This window comes from Bufo bufo, chromosome 8 (assembly GCF_905171765.1).
Source record: "Bufo bufo chromosome 8, aBufBuf1.1, whole genome shotgun sequence".
Lineage (NCBI taxonomy): Eukaryota > Metazoa > Chordata > Amphibia > Anura > Bufonidae > Bufo > Bufo bufo.
Window position 1 is genome coordinate 16,039,367 of NC_053396.1, and position 22,693 is coordinate 16,062,059.

The window sequence follows — 22,693 nt, forward strand, 5'->3', positions numbered from 1 at the left end:
ACCACCTGCCTACCCATACAAATTAGTGAGGAGCTCTGATACCCTCTGGACTGGAAGGCAAGAGAGCAGTGGACAGGACGTTGGCAGAAGTGCGAGGACGAGGTCATGTGACCAGAGTAGAGAGAGAGCGATATACACCACAATGGTAAATAAGGTCTATTAAAAACGGAAACCTCTATACAAACAAAAAACTTATTGTTGCCTCTTTAAATGGAAAAAATACTGGTTACCTCCAGCCACCACTAGGGGGAGCTCACTGTCTAAGGATTTATAAAGCTTCCATTGATGTCATTGGATAGAGGCAAATACTTGCTGCTCTCAACTGCCCCTAGAGTCAGTGCAGGTAGACTGAGGGGTGCACCCCACCCTCACTATCAATGGCATTTAGTGTTGGGGGAGGAGGGAATGTGGAAGAAAGGAAACGACTAATGTAGCGAATTCATTGACTAGATTTAAAGTATAAAAAATGAGTACTAAGAAATGTCAATGATAACGCGCAGTCACCTTGGCAACTCCGGGGCTGACTGTCGGCTGCACTCGTCACATTAGATTGCATAGACGAGATATGGCACCGGAGGGAAGATCACCGAGCACGCCTCGTCGATTAACCCTTCAGCAATGGCCATGGTTGCTAAGCAGATTGTGCGAGTGTGTGTGTATATATAGTAAACGCTAATTAAAGGGGAATTCTTCTCCGACGTGAGCAGTGCCAGCGTGAGAGGCGGATTCACAAGAGCCTCACATAATTGCGCCAGGGTGATCTGATGCATCTGTAAGGCCTCATGCACACGACCGTTGTTGTGGTCTGCATCCGAGCCGCAGTTTTTGCGGCTCTGGTGCGGACCCATTCACTTTAATGGGGCCTCAAAAGATGCGGACGGCACTCCGTGTGCTGTCTGCATCCTTTGCTCCGTTCCGTGGTCCGCAACAAAAAATATAGCATGTCCTATCCTTGTCCGTTTTGCGGACAAGAATAGGCATTTCTACAATGGGCCGCCCGTTCCGCAAATTGCGGAAGGCACACGGGCGGCTTCCGTTTATTGCGGATCCCCGGTTTGCAGACCACAAAAAACGGAACGGTTGTGTGCATGAGGCATAAGTCCGAGATTGTGGACAGTTGGACACGGCGCCACAGACTGACTGCTGTGCGTCCTATTCACTCCTCGCCTCAGGCCTCAGAAAGGCTAGGTGCACCGCTGGTTACAATGTATCAGTGTGAAGCAGAGGAACGTGTAGACTGGATACAACTGTAGCAAACCGACAGCTGTGAAAAGTATTGCTGCAGGTTTTCAATCTGCGAATGTAAATGAATGCCTCTATTCACTGACAGCAAGCGGAGATCTTGAAAACCATTTTAAGGGGTGGTCTTCAGAGCAAAGCTTGCAATGCCCTGTCAGTATCGGCTGATGATGGAGGAGTACTGTGTGAACAAGCCTATACACCCACCTTCTCGCCTACTCTACTATTTCTTCCCCATACTTTACCCTGCAGCACCGCACGTTCAGATTAACTCGCACTGCTTTGGGAGATCCATTATAACTTGCAAGAAACTAAACTAAAGGTTGGGAAAACATTAAATCCGGTGACCGAGGCCTCAGCATCGGGCGTCCTGAACAGATGTCGCTACTCCCTATGATTTTCGGATCGATGGGTTCATTACAATCCGTCAACCCTGATATTCCCTACTGGAATTGTCTTTTACTGCTTGGGGTCCGGCCCTATGAGCTGGATTTTCTGCTGTGGATGTTTGATAATGTATATTAAAAGGGGTATTCTGGTTGTTAAAGGGGCATTCCAGTTACATTACAAGGGTTTTCCAAGATTTTAATACTGATGAACTACCCGCAGGATAGGTCATCAGTATCTAATCGGTGGGGGTCTGACACCCGGGATCCCCGCCAATCAGTTGTTTTGAGAAGGCATCGGGGCCCCTGTGAGCGCCACGGTTTTCTCTCCGCTTACTCAGCACAGCGCCGTCCATTGTATAGTGGCCGTGCTTGGTATTGCAGCTCGGCTCCATTCACTTCAATGGGGGTGAGCTGCACCTAGACTACATGACGTCACTCAGCCTAGGGAAAGCAGTGAGAAGGCCGTGGCGCTACTGCGAGTGCTGCTGCCTTCTCAAACAGCTGATGAGTGGGGGTCCCAGGTGTCGGACCTCGACCGATCCAGAGGGATTAGCATTAACATATCGGAATACCCCTTTAATGATCTATACATATGCAGGGAAGACTCAATTCGAGAAAGAACCCTTAGAGAGGAAAAGGTCAAAGAACCTGGCACAGGGTACGAATGTAACTCCAGTATCTGTCACAGGACCCGACTATGAAGCCTCTATGGTAGTGGACCTTTGGGACCCCCTTAGGCTCCATCTGCTGCCCCCCTACTGTTACGCCCCTGCAGCCATGACAGATGATCCTATCCAAAAGTTGCTTCAAAGACTGGGAGGTCCAGATGAGGGGTTACAAAGGGTCCAGCTGCCCAAATATACCCAACGTGTATAAGGGAACGTGACGTCAGTGGGCCTTTTAATCGGGTGCGATGATGAGATAAGAGACGGATTTACTGGCGATCCCTCAGGATCTGATATGTTTCTGACCAAAGAATATATATCGGTGGTATATTATAATAGAGACTGGTGGTCCGCCACTGATGAGAGGTCTTATACACCCATTACAGAGGTAATCTGATCCACTGCATGGCAAGTAGTTGCTGCTGTGGTTTCTTACCTTTTTCTAATATAATTTGCGTATCAATTCTTCATGGATTTCAAGATCTCTGCTTGCTGTCACTCAACAGGAACCTTCACTGTGTACTTCCACGAGATTAAAACATGTCCTGGCAAGGTGGTGCTCACACAGCCGCAGGGCGCATTTCAGTAGAGTTGTGTTTTGAAATGTACTGTGCACCTGTGTGTTCAATGAAAGCAAGCAGAGATCTTAAAAAACGGAGAATTGATGAACGCAATATAGTGGCAAATGGTATTTTCTGCTTTTGATCCTAAGCTTATCACAGATCATCCCACTGCTGGGACCTGTGTTCTCTCTACTGCAGTGCCCCCGCAGGGGAAATAAAGCATTGCACATTGCCTAGTCACCCCAGGACAGGACAGGTCCTCCAGAGCCAGAGACGCTTTGTGTAGCCAAGTGATGAGGATCCTTCACTCTTAACTTGAAAATGGATTTTATAACCTGGACACCCCCTTTAAGGGGCTCTTGTATAGACAGATGTCCACTCTCGCCCATGGCCTGTTTCTGGTTCCGCAGCTCAGCCTCATTCAGTTCAATTGGCATGAGCAGCAATACCAGGCGCCACCTATGGACAGGAATGGCGCTGTTTCTGGAAAAAGGGGTCATTGCATGAGTGCAAATGACCCCCTAAAAAAAAAACATAGGGGTAAGTCCGCAAATCGTGGATCTGCATAATACGGATGCGGTTCATGTGGTCTGCATTTTGCAGACCTATTCTATCTTTTTGCGGAACGGACATACGGATGACCTGAGCGCTTTCTGCTTCCGTAAGTCCTATAACATGTCCTATATTTGACCATACAATGCGGACCACTGACCCATTGAAGTCAATGGGTCCGCACAAAATCCATATTTTGCGGATTGCGATTTGCAGATTGTAAAATACATATGGTCGTGTGCATGATGCCTTAAATTTGGATAACCCCTGTCCACATCGACATCATATGGGCGGAGTGCTTCTATAAAGAGCAAATTTTGCTCTCCTGGTTATTTGATTTGGCGCCATTTAATGCCACATTACATCTGGATATCGCCAGTAGCCGGGCTCGCGTCCACCAGCGGGTCACCTGGATAGCTGCTTTCTAAAACTGGGCTGTCGACCCCTTTAACTCCAGCTCTTTAATGCATCGGGAAGAGTCAAAATCTAGTGCAATCCCCCCCAATTTATCCTGCGGTTATGTATTCGCGCCCCCCCAACATCAGCATGCTGACGGTATGATCTAGTTGCAGTCTTCTCCCCCCTATTTATAAAATTTCGGAGTGCCCCTTTAAATTGTAACGAGTTGCCGTAAGGCAGCAGGTGCAAGAATTTGCATGAGGAGGACAGAGACCTGTTTACAGGGGAGGGGTAGGAAGCGACGGATGTGACTGAGGAGGCTTCTTGTAGTCACAAGTGTAGACCTCAGAGCAGCGTCTTGGAGGATGTGAGGATCTGCAGCATCCCTGCGCGCAGGACGCCTCTGCCCCCGGTGCCACCAAGCCAATGCGTCTCCTCACTCAAACGTCTTGTGCTGAAATCCATCGGGAGGGAAGGAATGTACCATTTCCAGGCGGGGAGCGGGGAAGAAGTATAAAATAAGGTGGTACTCGCCTGCAGTAACAGAACTGCATGCAGTATGCTCGGTGTGCATGCGAGTTGAAGGGAGGAAGTGCAGCCCCGGCCGATAAGATGGCAAGAGCCAAGATGAAGAATTCTCCATCGGAGATCAGCACAGGTTCCAAAATCGTCCCACCAATTACCAGGGAAGACCTGAATGGAGTCAGCCCCCTGCTACCGGCTCAAATCATGGGGTCCCTGACGAGCGACGCAGGGCAGAGGTACCTATCCGAACCTGGATGGCAGTGACGCATGGAATGGATGCATGTTTGGTATGTGGGCGCACGTTTGGGGTTTGCTCTGCATGAATGCCCGTCACGCAGCGTCTCGGGATTGTCGGATCACTAGGACGTAAATGAATGGATGATGGGGAAGGTAGTAGATGAGTGCACCCGACATCATGTGCATGACTGACGCTGCAGTGTTGACACGGCTCAGGTCACGTGGTGGAGCCGGATGAAGTTTTACACCGATCATAGAGCCACGTACACACTGGGGGGGCCAATGTCGTAGATAGGGAAGAAGTAGTGAATTGGTTGTAGCTGTGCTTAAAGGGTTAATCCACCTCCAGTCGGATGGGCTTCCATTCATTTAACCCCCCACCTCCCCCCATCCTCGCTCTTAGCTGCTTTCATTTAGTGTAAACCCAACAAATGCAAAGCGTTTCTGGGTACCTGGCGTGGTGCATGGGCAATCACGGTCATTAACCCCTTCCACTAGAGAACACCTGCAAGATCCCGGGTGATCTGGGGATTGGTCCCGTTGTGCTTTTAAAAATAAGAAAGAAAAAAAAATCTGCCAAAATTTGGGGAGCAGGACAAAACTCAAAAAGGTTGTTTTTTTTAATTTATTATTATTTTTCATTTAATTTTTTATTTTCATTTTTGTTTTTCCGGATTTGGATGGAAATAATAATAATGATGATGATGATGATGATGAAGTCTTCAGTGTTGATACTTCTCTTGACCACCTGCGGGAGGTTTTGGCCCGGAGTGAGGATTTCTTATAAAGCAGCAGGCAAGCGCCGATCCGATGATCACGTTGTGCCCGGTGCCCCGCTGCTTCCTTTGTAATCTTACCGCCGATCGCGGCGGGACAACAAGATTGCATAATCAGTGTGGTTTCCGGACATGTTGCATATGCATGGATTAAAATTTTTAATTTTTTTTCCTTTATCGTGGATTTAAAAGTTCTCGAGCCATGGCTTGTTTGGCAATGCTGGGGGTTGTAGTGTCTCCACCGCTGGAGAGCCAGTATACAGTATATATATATTATGTACTCGTGGTACCGGGGACTTGGGTTTGGAAACCTATCCATCCCGACCCTGAGCAATGTAGGACTACAACTCCCATCATAGCATACAGTGGACAGCCATATATTGGGATGTACTTGTTGACACGCATTATCAGAGGCGTCCCGAATTGCTAGACCCCCCCAGTGGGACGCTCTACAAACAGAACTTGGCACAATGGGAGTTGTAGTGTCACCAGTATATATTATAATGCACTCGGTGTAGCAAGCATCAGATTTTTACCAGGGCCGTGTCCAATACAGTTTTGGGCACAACTCTCACCATTGTAAGCAATGGGCGTCAATACATTTGAATGGACTATGGGAGGCTACGAGATCTGTGGTCAAATTGAATGGGTGTCCCTAAGATCTAATAGTTATAGTCCCAGGTCCCAACATGTCCTGTACTTGTCCGCAAAATACAGACCCATCGAAATCAATGGGTCAGCAAAAAATGCAGGCAGTGTCCGTATTTTGTGGATCCACAATTTGCAGAGTGTTGTATGCATGAGGCCTTAAAGGGGTTGTCTGACTTCAGTAAGTGGCATTTATCATGTAGAGAAAGTGAATACGAGCCACTTACTAATGTATTGTTATTATCCATATTGCTTCCTTTGCTGGCTGGATTCATTTTTCTATAACATCATACACTGCTCGTTTCCATGGTTACAGACCACCCTGCAACCCATCAGCGGTGGTCGTGCTTGCACACTATAGGAAAAAGCACTAACCTATGTGCGCTCCCATGGTCCCGGCCACCAGAGAGGCTGACGCTTTTTCTTATAGTGTGCAAGCACGACCACTACTGATGGATTTGCAGGGTGGTCGTAACCATGGAAACGAGCAGTGTATAATGTGATGGAAAAATGAATCCAGCCAGCAAAGGAAGCAATATGGACAATCGCAATACATTAGTAAGGGCCTTGTATTAACTTCCTGTACATGATAAATGAAACTTACTAAAGTGAGAGGACCCCTTTTTAAAGGGATTATCCAGTAAATCATATTGATGCTCTATCCTTAGGATAGGTCATCCATATCAGATCGGCGGAATCTGACACCCAGGACCAGCGACGATCAGCTGTTAGGAGAGGCCGGGTGCTCCGTGACCTCTTCCTAGGCCATGTGACGTCACCGCGGCCTAGGCGCAGCTCAGCCTCATGGAAATGAATGGTGCTGAACTGCAATACCAAGCACAGCCACTATACAGTGTACGGCGCTGTGCTTGGTAAGCTGCTGGGAGTCGGCGGCGCTCACCGAAGTTCCAGTGAGCATGGCGGCTCCCTAAAGTAACTGATCGGCGGGGATGCCGGGACTCTGACCACGCCGATGTGATAATGGTAACCTATTCTGAGGACAGGTTATCATTATCATTTCACCGATGACCCCTTTAAGTGTACACTGGCCAGAACCCTTAGCTGTTAGCCAGAGGGGCTACAAAGAACATTTCCTCCTCTGGAGGACCCGATACATCTGGGCATTATATAAATTCTCTGTCTAATTGTAAGTGTTGTAATTCTTCCTGTCTCCTGTGGTGGCACTGCAGAGAAACTGAACACTTCCTGATAGGCAGATTACCCTCGATCACTAAAGGTTCCCAGCTGTTTGGCAAGAGGGTCCTTCTAAGAAAAAGGGTTTGTCCAAAGTGAAGAACCCTTTCAAGGGAAGGTTTTTGTTGGTATTGATGAACTGAGTTACCGCAAATCATCATGTCACCTATAAAGCTGTAATTTGGTAGGAGATGTAAGGTTTTAGTGGTTTGTATAGCATTAGAAACATGGTCTGTCTTATTTCAAGAAATAGCGCCACTCTTGCCCATGGGCTAAATCTGGTATTGCAGCTCATCTCCATTCAAATTGATGCAATACCAGACCCAGCCCTTGGAGTAAAGTGGCACTGTTTCTGGGGGAAAAAAAGATCTCTTTTCTATTCCTGCACAACCCCTTTGATATCCAGGTGGACAAAAGAGACATAGGAAGCCCATATATCATTCATGAGCTGTTAGCACCTGGAGCAGGCGCCCTTCACAAACTGTCGCTTTGTACTCCGCCGCTGTCTTTATCAAATATTAATGAAGTGCGAATAACACTGTTTGAGCCGTTAATGTCTCTGGCTTTATAGGGAATGATGAGAAAAACTGACCGCTTCTATTAGCGCCACACCTATCCGCAGGTTGTATGTGGTATTGCAGCTAAGCCTGTCACTGTAGTGGATCTCATGGACGACTGTATTCCACTACTATGTTTTCTAAGGGTCCATTCACACGTCCGTTTTTTCTTTCCTGATCTGTTCCGTTTTTTGCTGAACAGATCTGGACCAGATCTGGACCCATTCATTTTCAATGGGTCCTGGAAAAAATCGGACAGCACAATGTGTGCTGTCCGTTTCCGTTGTTCCGTTCCGCATGTCCGTTTAAATATAAAACATGTCCTATTCTTTTCCTGAAAAATCGGATCCTGGTACAATACAAAGTCAATGGATCCGCAAAAAACGGATGACATACGGATGTCATTCCGTATGTCATCCGTTTTATACGGAATCCGTTCCTGGAAATTACATTTTAATTTTATTTTATTTTTTTAAAGAAATCCAAACAACTTTATTTGCTTATTGAAATTTATACATGTTTCCGTTTTTTGCGGATCCGCAAAAAACGGATGACATACAGATGACATACGGAAACATTTTCAGGAACAACGGATCCGCAAAAAACGGACAGAAAATCGGATTATAGAAAAATACTGACGTGTGAATGTAGCCTTATTATCCTGTGCAACCTCTTTGAGGATTTTTAGTGCTGAGCACAATTTTCACCTAAAAGCCACGACTTTTACAATATCAGAAGTCTTTCCTGAAGAGAAAATTATCAACAATCATCATCCACATAAGGCCTCATGCACACGAACGTTTTTTTATGGTCCGCAAAAACGGTGTCCGTAGGTCTGTGATCCGTGACCGTTTTTTCGTCCGTGGGTCTTCCTTGATTTTTGGAGGATCCACAGACATGAAAAAAAAGTCGTTTTGGTGTCCGCCTGGCCGTGCGGAGCCAAACGGATCCGTCCTGAATTACAATGCAAGTCAATGGGGACGGATCCGTTTGACGTTGACACAATATGGTGCCATTTCAAACGGATCCGTCCCCATTGACTTTCAATGTAAAGTCTGGAGTCCCTTTTATACCATCGGATCGGAGTTTTCTCCAATCCGATGGTATATTTTAACTTGAAGCGTCCCCATCACCATGGGAACGCCTCTATGTTAGGCCTCATGCACACGAACGTTTTTTTTCACGGTCCGCAAAAACGGAGTCCGTAGGTCCGTGATCCGTGACCGTTTTTTCGTCCGTGGGTCTTCCTTGATTTTTAGAGGATCCACGGACATGAAAAAAAAGTCGTTTTGGTGTCCGCCTGGCCGTGCGGAGCTAAACGGATCCGTCCTGAATTACAATGCAAGTCAATGGGGACGGATCCGTTTGACGTTGACACAATATGGTGCCATTTCAAACGGATCCGTCCCCATTGACTTTCAATGTAAAGTCTGGAGTCCCTTATACCATCGGATCGGAGTTTTCTCCAATCCGATGGTATATTTTAACTTGAAGCGTCCCCATCACCATGGGAACGCCTCTATGTTAGGCCTCATGCACACGAACGTTTTTTTTCACGGTCCGCAAAAACGGAGTCCGTAGGTCCGTGATCCGTGACCGTTTTTTCGTCCGTGGGTCTTCCTTGATTTTTAGAGGATCCACGGACATGAAAAAAAAGTCGTTTTGGTGTCCGCCTGGCCGTGCGGAGCTAAACGGATCCGTCCTGAATTACAATGCAAGTCAATGGGGACGGATCCGTTTGACGTTGACACAATATGGTGCCATTTCAAACGGATCCGTCCCCATTGACTTTCAATGTAAAGTCTGGAGTCCCTTATACCATCGGATCGGAGTTTTCTCCAATCCGATGGTATATTTTAACTTGAAGCGTCCCCATCACCATGGGAACGCCTCTATGTTAGAATATACTGTCGGATATGAGTTAGATCGTGAAACCTCATTTCCGACAGTATATTCTAACACAGAGGCGTTCCCATGGTGATGGGGACGCTTCTAGTTAGAATATACTACAAACGGTGTACATGACTGCCCCCTGCTGCCTAGCAGCATCCGATCTCTTACAGGGGGCCGTGATCAGCACAATTAACCCCTCAGGTGCCGCACCTGAAGGGGTTAATTGTACTATCATATCCCCCTGTAAGAGATCAGGGCTGCCAGGCAGCAGGGGGCAGACCCCCCCCCTCCCCAGTTTGAATATCATTGGTGGCCAGTGCGGCCCCCCCCCCCTCCATTGTAATAATTCGTTGGTGGCCAGTGTGCGCCCCCCCCCCCTTCCTCCCTCTATTGTAATAAATCGTTGGTGGCACAGTGTGCGCCCCCCCCTTCCTCCCTCTATTGTAATAAATCGTTGGTGGCACAGTGTGCGGCCCCCCCTCCCTCTATACAACATTGGTGGCCAGTGTGCGGCCTCCCATCTCCCCCCCCCCCCCCCCCCCGATCATTGGTGGCAGCGGGTTACTAGCAATAGTACAATAGTAAAAGATTCATACTTACCTGGGAGCTGCGATGTCTGTGTCCGGCCGGGAGCTCCTCCTACTGGTAAGTGACAGTTCATTTAGCAATGCGCCGCACAGACCTGAGGCTGTCACTTACCAGTAGGTGGAGCTCCCGGCCGGACACGAACATCGCAGCAGCAGGTAAGTATGAATCTTCTACTATCTCTTACAGGGGGATATGATAGTACAATTAACCCCTTCAGGTGCGGCACTTGAGGGGTTAATTGTGCTGATCACGGCCCCCTGTAAGAGATCGGATGCTGCTAGGCAGCAGGGGGCAGTCATGTACACAGTTCTCAGTATATTCTAACCTGAAGCGTCCCCATCACCATGGGAACGCCTCTGTGTTAGAATATACTGCCGGAAATGAGGTTTCACGATCTAACTCATATCCGACAGTATATTCTAAGGCCTCATGCACACGACCGTTGTGTGCATCCGTGGCCGTTGTGCCGTTTTCCGTTTTTTTTCGCGAACCCATTGACTTTCAATGGGTCCGTGGAAAAATCGGAAAATGCACCGTTTTGCAGCCGAGACCGTGATCCGTGTTTCCTGTCCGTCAAAAAAATATGACCTGTCCTATTTTTTTGACGGACAACGGTTCACGGACCCATTCAAGTCAATGGGTCCGTGAAAGAACACGGATGCACACAAGATTGGCATCCGTGTCCGTGATCCGTGGCCGTAGGTTAGTTTCATACAGACGGATCCAAAGATCCGTCTGCATAAAAGCTTTTTCAGATCTAAGTTTTCACTTCGTGAAATCTCAGATCCGACAGTATATTCTAACATAGAAGCGTTCCCATGGTGATGGGGACGCTTCTAGTTAGAATACACTACAAACTGTGTACAAGACTGCCCCCTGCTGCCTGGCAGCACCCGATCTCTTACAGGGGGCCGTGATCAGCACAATTAACCCCTTCAGGTGCGGCACCTGAAGGGGTTAATTGTACTATCATATCCCCCTGTAAGAGATCAGGGCTGCCAGGCAGCAGGGGGCAGACCCCCCCCCCCCTCCCCAGTTTGAATATCATTGGTGGCCAGTGCGGCCCCCCCCCCCTCTATTGTAATAATTCGTTGGTGGCACAGTGTGCGACCCCCCCTCCCTCCCTCTATTGTAATAAATCGTTGGTGGCACAGTGTGCGCCCCCCCCCCCATTCCCCCCTCTATTGTAATAATTCGTTGGTGGCACAGTGTGCGACCCCCCCCCCCTCCCTCTATTGTATTAATTCGTTGGTGGCACAGTGTGCGCCCCCCATCGGCCCCCCCTCCCTCTATAGGGAACAACATTGGTAGCCAGTGTGCGGCCTCCCATCTCCCCCCCCCCCCCCCCCATCATTGGTGGCAGCGGAGTTCCGATCAGAGTCCCAGTTTAATCGCTGGGGCTCCGATCGGTAACCATGGCAACCAGGACGCTACTACAGTCCTGGTTGCCATGGTTACTAGCAATAGTACAATAGTAGAAGATTCATACTTACCGGCTGCTGCGATGTTCGTGTCCGGCCGGAAGCTCCTCCTACTGGTAAGTGACAGGTCTGTGCGGCGCATTGCTAAATGAACTGTCACTTAGCAGTAGGAGGAGCTCCCGGCCGGACACGAACATCGTAGCTCCCAGGTAAGTATGAATCTTTTACTATTGTACTATTGCTAGTAACCCGCTGCCACCAATGATCGGGGGGGGGGGGGGGGGGAGATGGGAGGCCGCACACTGGCCACCAATGTTGTTAATGCTATAGAGGGAGGGGGGCCGATGGGGGGCGCACACTGTGCCACCAACGATTTATTACAATAGAGGGAGGAAGGGGGGGGGGGCACACTGTGCCACCAACGATTTATTACAATAGAGGGTGCTGATCACGGCCCCCTGTAAGAGATCAGGTGCTGCCAGGCAGCAGGGGGCAGTCTTGTACACAGTTTGTAGTGTATTCTAACTAGAAGCGTCCCCATCACCATGGGAACGCTTCTGTGTTAGAATATACTGTCGGTTCTGAGTTTTCACGAAGTGAAAACTCAGCTTTGAAAAAGCTTTATGCAGACGGATCTTCGGATCCGTCTGTATAAAAACTAATCTACGGCCACGGATCACGGACACGGATGCCAATCTTGTGTGCATCCGTGTTCTTTCACGGACCCATTGACTTGAATGGGTCCGTGAACCGTTGACCGTGAAAAAAATAGGACAGGTCATATTTTTTTCACGGCCAGGAAACACGGATCACGGATGCGGCTGCAAAACGGTCCATTTTCCGATTTTTCCACGGACCCATTAAAAGTCAATGGGTCCGCGAAAAAAAAACGGAAAACGGCACAATGGCCACGGATGCACACAACGGTCGTGTGCATGAGGCCTAAAAATGGAGGAAAAATTTTTTAGGCCTCTTTCACATGGGCGTCCCGGATTTGCTCCCGATGCGTCGCGTGTGCATTGGGGAAACCTGCGCGAGTAGGCACGCAATTTCAGTCAGTTTTGACTGCGATTGCGTTGCGTCGTTCACTTTTTATCGCGCGGGTGCAATGCGTTTTGCACGCGCGTGATCAAAAACTGAATGTGGTACCCAGACCCGAACCCGGACTTCACAGAAGTTCAGGTTTGGGTGAGGTGTTCTGTAGATTTTATTATTTTCCCTTATAACCATGTTATACAGAATGTAAAGTAAAATGTCGATTGAGGGGTTAAAAAAAAAAAAGTTAACTCCTCTCATCCTCTTGATCACGCAGCCGGCATCGTAGTCTTTCTTCTTCTTCTTTCAGGACCTGCAAAAGGACCTTTTGATGACGTAATCACACTCTTCATTCAGCAGGACCTGCGCTGACGTCACCGCGATTACGTCATCAAAGGACCTTTTGCAGGTCCTGAAAGAAGAAGAAAGAAGATGATGCCGACTGCGCGAACAACAGGATGAGGTGAGTTAATGTTTTAATTTTTTTTAACCCCTCAATCGACATTTTAGTAAGCATTCTGTATTAAAGAGGACCTTTCACTACTGTACAAAATAAAAACTAACTAGATCAGTGGGCAGAGCGGCGCCCAGGGGTCCCCCTTCACTTACTAGTATGTCTGGGCGCCGCTCCGTTCGCCCGGTATAGGCTCCGGTGTCTGCGCTCCCTCTGACTGATTTCTTGTATGAGGCGTGTCCCTTGCTGCAGCGCTGGCCAATCGCAGCGCACAGCTCATAGCCAATAAACCACCGCCATATTATCTGTCCAAAAACGGACTCTCCTGTTTTGAAGCCGAGGATCCCACAATTCAATGGCGACTATGATGGGAAACCATTCTAACAGTAATGTTGGAACAAAAACCAGCTGTGTGCCACTGGGACGGCCAGGGGGCCGCACACCATTCTGTACCCAAAATCGCACCAAAACCCGTGGATCCCGCTGCATCAGTGAAAAGGAAGAGGTCAGGAGTAGTAATCTCCGGAAACTGCCAGCATGTGTGACCGTTATAACTCTGCAGAAAAATCACGGCATACCATAAGGTCACATTTTAAATGCAGGGTTAAACGAACCTGGTGATGGGGTTTTGAAACACCTTGCGTGGCCAAAGATAGACGCCTGGAAAAAACCCTGCCCATTGGCATGACCCGACACGCAAAAACCAATAAACCCAGAAGAGACTGGAGCTCTTTTAGTGTAACAGATTTAACTGCACAAAAACCGCAAATAAGGCCTAGGAGTTTTGAGAGCTTATCCTGGGGGAGTCTGAAAACCATCGGGGAGGAGTCGGTCTCGATTCCTAGAAAGGTAATGGAGGTGGCTGGACCTAACGTTTTTTCAACCGAAAGGGGAACGCCAAAACGGGACATGAAAAAACTAAAGGAGTTCAAAAGGAATTGGCACTGAGAAGAATCACCAGGGGAGACTAAGGAAATCGTCTAGGTAATGAATGATGGAGCGGGAGCCGGTTTCGTAGCGAATCACCCTTTCCAAAAAGGAACTAAATAACTCAAAGTTAAACTCGCCGCCAGCAGAAGTCGAAGCGGGCTTCACAGGTACCGCCGTAGGAACTGGCTCCTGGACCGCGCTGACCCGACTGGCCCTGCGAGACGACCTACTGGCCGAGTGAGTAGATACCCGCCTACGGCGTGGATGAGGCCTGCCAGAACAATCGCTACAGGAACTTGCATCCGAGGAAGATAGGGACCGCCAGCGTGAGGACCTGGAGTGGACACTTGTGCGATCGCGCCGGGGGGACATCGACCGGTGGTGGGAACAGCCATGACGACGAAATCCCGATCTGTGCCTAGCACGGCGGTCGGAGTGGCGCTCAGGCGATGTTAAAGGGGAATGCCCCCTCGGGGATAAAGAATGGCCGGGCTGAGCCTGGGAGCTGTGCATGTCCAGGCTATTGGGCTGTTGCAAGCCTGCAACCATGTGCAGGGCCTGCTCCTGGGGCAAAGGGGCTGTAATGAGAGCAGAAGGAGGGGGGGGGGGGGGGGTTATTTAAGACATTGGTGGCCAGTGCATCCCCAGGCTGCTCACCAGCAGGCTGGGACACAGGAGGCTCCTCAGCAGAGGAGGAGGCGTTGGGGTTGTTGCCCATAACGCTGGATGGGACGGGAGGGCCGGGAGACAGGAGGGAGGTGAGGGCAGGCACTGCAGAGCGCGCGGGAGTAGAAGCGCATGCAGCATGAGCGGGGGGGGGGGGGGCGGAGCCACAGAGCGCACAGCCGGAAGGACAATGTGAGCGCCCCCCCCCCCGCTTAGCAGCCCTGGTAACTTTCTTCAGGGAGGGGGGAGGCTGGGGCTAAGGCGGCATGGTGGGTGGGTGCGCCGAACGGTCCGCTGGCCAACCACCTACCGTAGGGAGATGCTGGAGGAGCAGGAGGGGGCTCCTGCAGGCCAGCCAGCAATCGACTGGTACTTTCACTTTGTGCTGGTCATCTAATAACCCTAATCTCTAAACTACTAAGAGGTCATAAACACTTATTTAAGCCACATTCTTATCAGTAAAGATAAGAACTGAGCTATAATGTCAGAGAGCAGAGATAAGGAGCCCGTCAGCTCGGCCTCCCTCCATTCACTCCAAGCACTCACTTAGCTATTTTCGGAACTCCCATAGAAGTGGATGGAGCGCATCTTGGGGGGTTTCCATTCTAGAGATAGGTGCGGGTCCCTATAAACAACAGATAGTCGATTGGTTAGGCAGCTATGAATCTAACTTTTATGGTCAGCTTAAAGGGGTTATCTTATGCTGCTGAATTTCCTCCTTACACGGATGAAAACATTGTCCCCGTCGAGGCCTGCTAATGGCTACCCCTGACGCTGGATGTTTTCATCTGCATGACGGGGAGATGCAACGGTGGCCGTGCCCGCACCAGAAGCGATGCGGGTGCCGGGGAGCGTGCAAAGTACAATTGTAACACCCCGAAATGGTGTTACCACTACTGCACCCTGCTACTATCTCTAATGGGCTAATTTGTCATCTTATGTATATCTTTCCAGGTCCTCCACAATGTGCATTCATAATCTTGTTATGTAACTGTTTATTACATGTCATGTGCCTGGTTCACCAGCAGGTGGCAGAGCTATCCTTAGAGAGAATGGAACTTACCATTCCATTCTCCCCCCTTTGGGCAGAAGTGGGCCAGTCCTGCTTGCTACCAGAAGGAGGTGGGGCAGTTCTGGTTTGTGCTGGTTGAGACGTCATGTTGGAGCTGCCAGGATTCTAACCTACTTTTTGGCTGTCCAACTACAAGAATGAAGCAGCATAAAGAGGAAACAAAGACACCAAGTTAGCTTGTCAGTACAGCAGAGTGAGAGAAACATATAGCAAAACTGAGTTTGCCTGCCAGTTTAATGCTAAAGCCTGCTGGAACCGAGACAAAGCCTGAAACTGTTTGGAGAAACGTTTATTCAAGTAAAGCCGCCATTGAACTTCATCTCAAGGTCTGGACTCAAGTTATTTCTTCAAATCTCTCAATTATTCCCCCGAATTATGGCTTCGGAGCCAAAGCCTGGGGTCAAGTCGTGTCCATGTAGGAGCACCGTGAGACACATAAAGAGACATTTAGGCCACACTACACCACTCGGCATTCCTACCAAACCTGGGACGCAATATAGAGGAGCCCTGGGGGGAGGCTGCCCGTTGCACAATCTGTGTGAGGGGCCCGGACATTTTCTGGCATTATAGGTCTTGGATAACCCCTTTAACTCCACACGTCCCCTGTTAACCCTATACCTTTTCTCAAAGGGCCAACCACATGATCACGTACATATTGAATCTGGGTTCTTAAAGCTGCACACATCCCTTTCTAAGAAATTAAAATAGTGTGATGTTACCATTTTCCTACATTAATAATCTTGCTTCTTTTTCCATATTAGACCCCAATCCACTAAAACAAGAGATCGATAATCTATTACTGTAGTGCAGGCATCCTCAAACTGCGGCCCTCCAGCTGCTATAAAACTACAACTCCCACAATGCCCTGCTGTAGGCTGATACCTTTAGGCTGTTCGGACATGCTGGGAGTTGTAGTTTTGCAACAGCTGGAGGGCCGCAGTTTGAGGATGCCTGCTGTAGTGTATTCCCATGAGACAGGCAGTGGCCGCTCGGTGATCATATATCACCCGTATCTCCAGTACTCACAACCTCTAGTAACAGTGTACTTTTCTTTCTCATTGCAACAGTGTCAGTCTTCACTGAACTTCTTGCATTCTAATCGGAGTCCAGCAATATCTGGATGAATAGAACCTCAGAGTATAGGAGGCTAATAGAACGGTGTGAGGATAGACACATGGTGTTGGGGGTGACGAGATAAATCTACAGTGTTGCATTGATGGACATGTATTAAATCTATAATGTGAAATAGTGGGTGCCCTGTGAGGGGTGGTATTCCCCCCCCCCCCCCCCTAGAAGCAGTGCTCCAATGGCACGGCATGCCATGGCACCTCTAAAATTGGAGGTACAGTATGGACCCATACCTTAGGGGAGTAGGCAGTACCATTATTTGGGTGCTAATGAAGGTTTACAAGTAAGGCCAGTGGCAGAAGACTTCTTTAGGGTTCAGGTCACACATTGCAGCATTTTTAGAAAACTGCTCCTTTTCTCCCATTGTTTTACAGAAAATTGCAGCAAAACTGCTACTTGTGGCCTCACCATGTTGGTTTCCCGTCTCGGCACACGTGGACCTTGCGGCCTGATCCTTGACCTGTAATGTGCGCCACAGGAAGGATATGGTCTTGTTGCATAATCTTATTGATTGTTACTGTGGCAACCTGAATTCTTAATTAGCTCCAATTGGCTTTTTTTTTTTTTTGGAGGAAGTGCTGAGAACATTTTATATGGCAGCTCCTTTTATATGAATGGGACAGGAACTGTGCTTTTATCAAAGTATAGGAGGGTAATAGAAGGGATGATGTGCAGCTTACATGTATACCACTTACCACCAGGTCATTTTGTTGGTGCCAACACTCTTTGCCTATTCATTTTTCAATCTGTTGCTCCTAGAGGCTCATTTGCATGTATTAAAACCTCATTTTTTCTCAGCTATGCGGGCACATATGAACATGGGACCAACACAGACTCCTTCAGCTGCCAAGCGCACATGTAACAGGTCAGCCAGTGTCATAGGTACAAAACTGCTGACAGATGCCCTTTAAAGGGGTAGTACTTGGGGTAAAACATGTAGCGCCACACCATCCAAAGGTTGTATGGGGTATTGCAACTCAGCTTCATTCACTTCAATGGAGCCAAGCTGGAAGAGACAGGTGATGTGAAGCAGATCAGTGAGTGGAGGAGGGAACGGCTGCAGCAGTAAATTGTTACAGATAAGGAGTGCGAACGTTCTATTGTCCCCAGATATATTCTGTAGATGCCTGAAGAAGAGACCTGAGTAGTCTCAAAAGTGTGCAATTTTGTCATCAACTTTTCAGTTAAAAGTTACTAACAACTAAGGAATCAGATTTTGATATCTTTTATTTGCTGACGGACACGGTACAGAGATATTTTAAAGGGAACCCGTCACCAGTTTTATGGTGTCCTAACTAAGGGCAACATAAATAAGTGACTGATTCTCTCAGCACAATGCTGGGTCACTTTCTTTAATTGACGCAGTCAATCTGCCAACATCTTGTATTGAAAAGCTCCAGCTGATAATGATGAGTCCTGAATATTCATGAGCTCCTGACTCTCCCCGCCCACCTGCTGCTGATTGACAGTTATTTTCCATAGGAATCAGCAGCAGGTGGGCAGGGGAGTGGCTATAGCTGTTAATTAAATAAACGCTGGACTCACTGACATCACGCTGGACTCAAATCAGCTCATTAGCATGCGGCATCTTTGTGTGTATATTATGAGGTAACCATCTGTCACACCAGTAAGTGAATACATCTAAGGAACTTTTTAGTAGTTAATGATTGTATATAATTAGTTAGATTCTAATCAAATATCCACATGACAGGTTCCCTTTAATCTCCGGTAGTCGGTGACTACAACACAAATGTCCTAGCTCGGTCAGTTGTCCAGAAGGAAAATGTTCCTCTGCATTCGGGGGTGGTTTAACCACAGGAGGGTCTCCAGCTGACGTCATAAGTCAGGAAGCCATGATTCACAAGAGACCCCATAGTCCCAGGATCTGAGCAGCTTTATCTCGATAACCCGCGGTCTGTAATAGACACATAATACAGATTGCGGCTCGACGCAGCGGCTCAGGGGGCTTTGGCCGGGCATGGTGTCTGGTATATCAGATCGTGGACTAAACCCTTTATGGTGATATTGATTTCGTCATTATATCTCATGATCCCTGGGATTCACCCCAGAACTGCTGACATGACAACCGCAGCGCAGAGGAAGCCAATTTGTCAGGAGCTTCCATGTCAGAGCGAAACACTAAAAGTAGCATCTATCCATATTAACCCTGTGCAGACCATCTCTGTGAGGGATTTTTATTAATCTAGGACGGAGTATCTCTCATAAGGTTTCCCCAGAATTTATACCCTATTGAGTGTTTGCCTCACCCACAAAGAAAATAGTGGGTACCCACTGCAACGTTTACGGCTGCAACGCGACACCCATGTTCTGAATCGCTTCAAAGTTTACATAAGTTGTTATTTATTACCATGTAATGGCAGGTGAGTGCACTTAAGTAATAGAGGATGTACGATTTTGGAAAAACATGGCTGCTTTCTTCCTACAATGGCACCACACCTATCTGCAGGTTGTGTTTGGTATTGCAGCTCAGCTCCATTCACTTCAAAAGAACCAAGCTGCGATACCAGAGAGAGCCGGTGTAACCCAGAACAACCCCTTTAACGGAAGTGTTTCTGTGAGATGACGGGGCTCCAACAAATGTCTCCCACTGGGATTGGAGCTGCAACCAAGTGGCTCCCAGTGTCAATGGAGCTGAAAACCATTGGCATACATTGAAGCTGGGACTCGGAAACAATGGGTTCAACAGAGGCTTGGGCTCCAGAGCAATAGCTGCACATGGAGCTGCAAACCAGTGGCTTCTACAGAAGCTGCAGCTCCAAACTAATGACTTTCACTTAGGCTAGGGTCCCCAAACCAATGGCTCCCACTGGAGCTGCCAGCTAATGGCTCCCAGTGGAGCTGCAAACCAGTGGCTCCCAGTGGAGCTGCAAACCAGTGGCTCCCAGTGGAGCTGCAAGCCAGTGGCTCCCAGTGGAGCTGCAAACCAGTGGCTCCCAGTGGAGCTGCAAACCAGTGGCTCCCAGTGGAGCTGCAAGCCAGTGGCTCCCAGTGGAGCTGCAAACCAGTGGCTCCCAGTGGAGCTGCAAACCAGTGGCTCCCAGTGGAGCTGCAAACCAGTGGCTCCCAGTGGAGCTGCAAACCAGTGGCTCCCAGTGGAGCTGCAAACCAGTGGCTCCCAGTTGAGCTGCAAACCAGTGGCTTCCAGTGGAGCTGCAAACCAGTGGCTCCCAGTGGAGCTGCAAACCAGTGGCTCCCAGTGGAGCTGCAAACCAGTGGCTCCCAGTGGAGCTGCAAACCAGTGGCTCCCAGCGGAGCTGCAAACGAATGGCTCCCACTGGAGATGCAAACCAATGGCTCCCACTGGGACTGGAAGTGCAAACTAATGAATCCCACTGGGACTGGGGCTCGGAAACAATGGCTTCCACTGGGGTTGGAACTTCAAACCAATGGCTCCCACAGAGGCTCAGGCTCCAAAGTAATGGCTGCCAATGGGACTTCAAACCAGTGGCTCCTACACACGCTTCCACATAGGCTATTACCAACCAATGGTTTCTACGGGTGTCGAGGAGCCAAACCAATGACTTCTAATGGGACAGAGCATCAACCCCCTGGGAAATTGCAATACCATTTTGCAATAACTGCAGAGACAAAGGCTCCATGACATCCGTATCAAAAGTAAGACGAGTGCACACAGTAACATAAAATCTACAATACCCCGACATCATCACACATAGCCGCATGCATCTGACATAATAATCACAGCCCAGCGCTGCTGCCCCCTCATGCAGCTACCCTGTTTTCCTGACACCGTTACATTTTATTATCTCCGATTGTTCTTTCCGTGGCCTTTACTACAAATAGACGACGCATAAGAGGAACTTCTGCATAAATATTTTATGATGCGGAAGGCAAGATATAGAGAAGTTAAAGGAGGACTGCATTTGAGTGTGAGCGCTCCCCTGAGATTAAAAGGGTTTATAAAATTCAGGGGGGTGGGGGTCCACTGTTGAGAATAATTATCACTTGGCCAGAATTGAGTGTCTCTGGAGGACCTTTTTTGACCATGCCTTACATGGACAGCTCATTGATTTCAACTGGAACCATGTAATGCTTCTTTTTCCCTGTGGTGGCGCTGCAGGGAAACTGAACACTTGCTGCAGGACTCCTTGCTACTGATCGCTGGTGATCAGGTATATCTTTAATTTTTGCAACATCCAGATTACCTACGCTTCTACTCGCCCCAAACTTAGATCAACACAGTTGGGTCGAACTGGGGAAGGGTGGTGCCAAGGTGCTGTAATGTGGACCCTAAAATGCTATAAGGTTTTTTATCTCCGCCTCTAATACACCAAAAAAATCCCCTAATCCAGCATGACGTGGGTCTTGCTCATACCATCTACTTTTAGTATTGAGCGTCCAGGCTCCCCGCATAGTCTTCTGCCTCATCAGTATTCGGCCTGTGCAGAGATCGCTGAATAATCTCTCTTGAAACCTTGAGAGGCAGAAATATTTAGAAGGAATTGATTTTCTCCTGGAAAGTTCAGTACAACATCTGATCTATGAATCAGATCAGTCCTGGGGCTGAAACTTTGGTTATGGATGTGCCCCATGGTTTGGGAGAACTTCCTCCTACACTGCAGATTCCCAACCGGATCAGATATTTGGCCCCTCCAGACCTTCTTCATATGGGTTAGTAGCTTGAGTTATCTTCTAAGGCGTCCATCAGTTGCTTCAGAGAATTGTGTTTTAAGTGTCGTTGACTTGTGGTTTCCACGTTTCTTACCCACCTGTTGCGTATTCTGGCTTTCTAGGTGCCAAGGATGGCTGTCACTGAATGTTCCACTCTGCTTTCGTGTAGGAAAGGCAATAAACAAACCCGGTTTATTTTATTTTTTTGCAGTTCTCCCCAATGATCATCCTTGATCGGTGGAGGAACTCGGCAGCAGGTGATCAATTTGTCTGCAGCACTACCACAGGGGAAATGAAGTATTGCATGTTACCCATTTATATCAATGGGCTGTTCGTGAGATGCATAGACATGTCGGGTCCTCCAGAGAGGGAGAGGCGCTGTTTGTAGTTTCTCTCTGCTCTGGTTAATTGATGGAGAGGACCCCCCCTTTCCTTTCTTCACTCAGAGGGGATTTAACCCCTTAATACTGTATGGCATCTTACAGGCTGTTTTTATATCTTCTCACAAAAGCCAACCACGTCAGGAGAAGAGGCGGCGGAGAAGAGTATTCCCCCAGCTCTGACGGCTCTGCATTGCTATACATACTGTATGGCGAAGGTGACATCCTGACGGTAGTGACGGCCATTTATAGTGACTTGCAGTCTACCGTAGAGAGGTGATGAAAAATGTATGCTGCCCAGTGGTGTCCTATTTATTGTGCATCATCTGCACATTGCACAAGCTGGGAGTCTCCAGGCGGAGAGGAACATAGCAGTAACACTGTGCTATGGTGGCCGAGTCATGTGCGTGTGTTGCCAATGGGGTGAGGAGCATAAGCCGCTGCCAGACACCTCACCTCAAAGGAACATTCTATGCAAAACTAATACACCGACTTATGCTCAGTGCAGGGCCAGAAGGGGCGGAGCATGACACAGGGGTTCTTTGAATCCCATTGTCATGCTCCACCCCCTCAGATTATTTACAGCCAGCAAGGAGTCCAGTAATATTAACAATATGCAGCCCCGATTGACAGTTTTCTTACTAGTACTGTGCAAATCAGTGGTTGGAGGGTGGGGCCAGCCCACACCTCTAGACCAGTGATAGGCAAACTGCGGCTCTCCAGCTGTTGCCA

At 48.5% G+C, this 22,693-nt stretch overlaps 1 protein-coding gene across 2 annotated transcripts in view; it reads left to right on the top strand.

Annotated features, from left to right (window-relative positions):
• KCNT1 (potassium sodium-activated channel subfamily T member 1) overlaps positions 1-22,693 on the top strand; it is a 195,115-nt gene that overhangs the window by 63,273 nt on the left and 109,149 nt on the right. Inside the window, exon 1 of one of the 2 annotated variants that reach the window (XM_040405791.1) lies at positions 4,206-4,568. The exons of the other annotated variant lie outside the window; for it this stretch is intronic. Coding sequence (XP_040261725.1) covers positions 4,360-4,568 — 209 coding nt within the window. The 5' untranslated portion in view covers positions 4,206-4,359. Of the gene's footprint in view, positions 1-4,205; positions 4,569-22,693 lie in introns of those variants that run through there. 2 annotated transcript variants of the gene reach the window in all.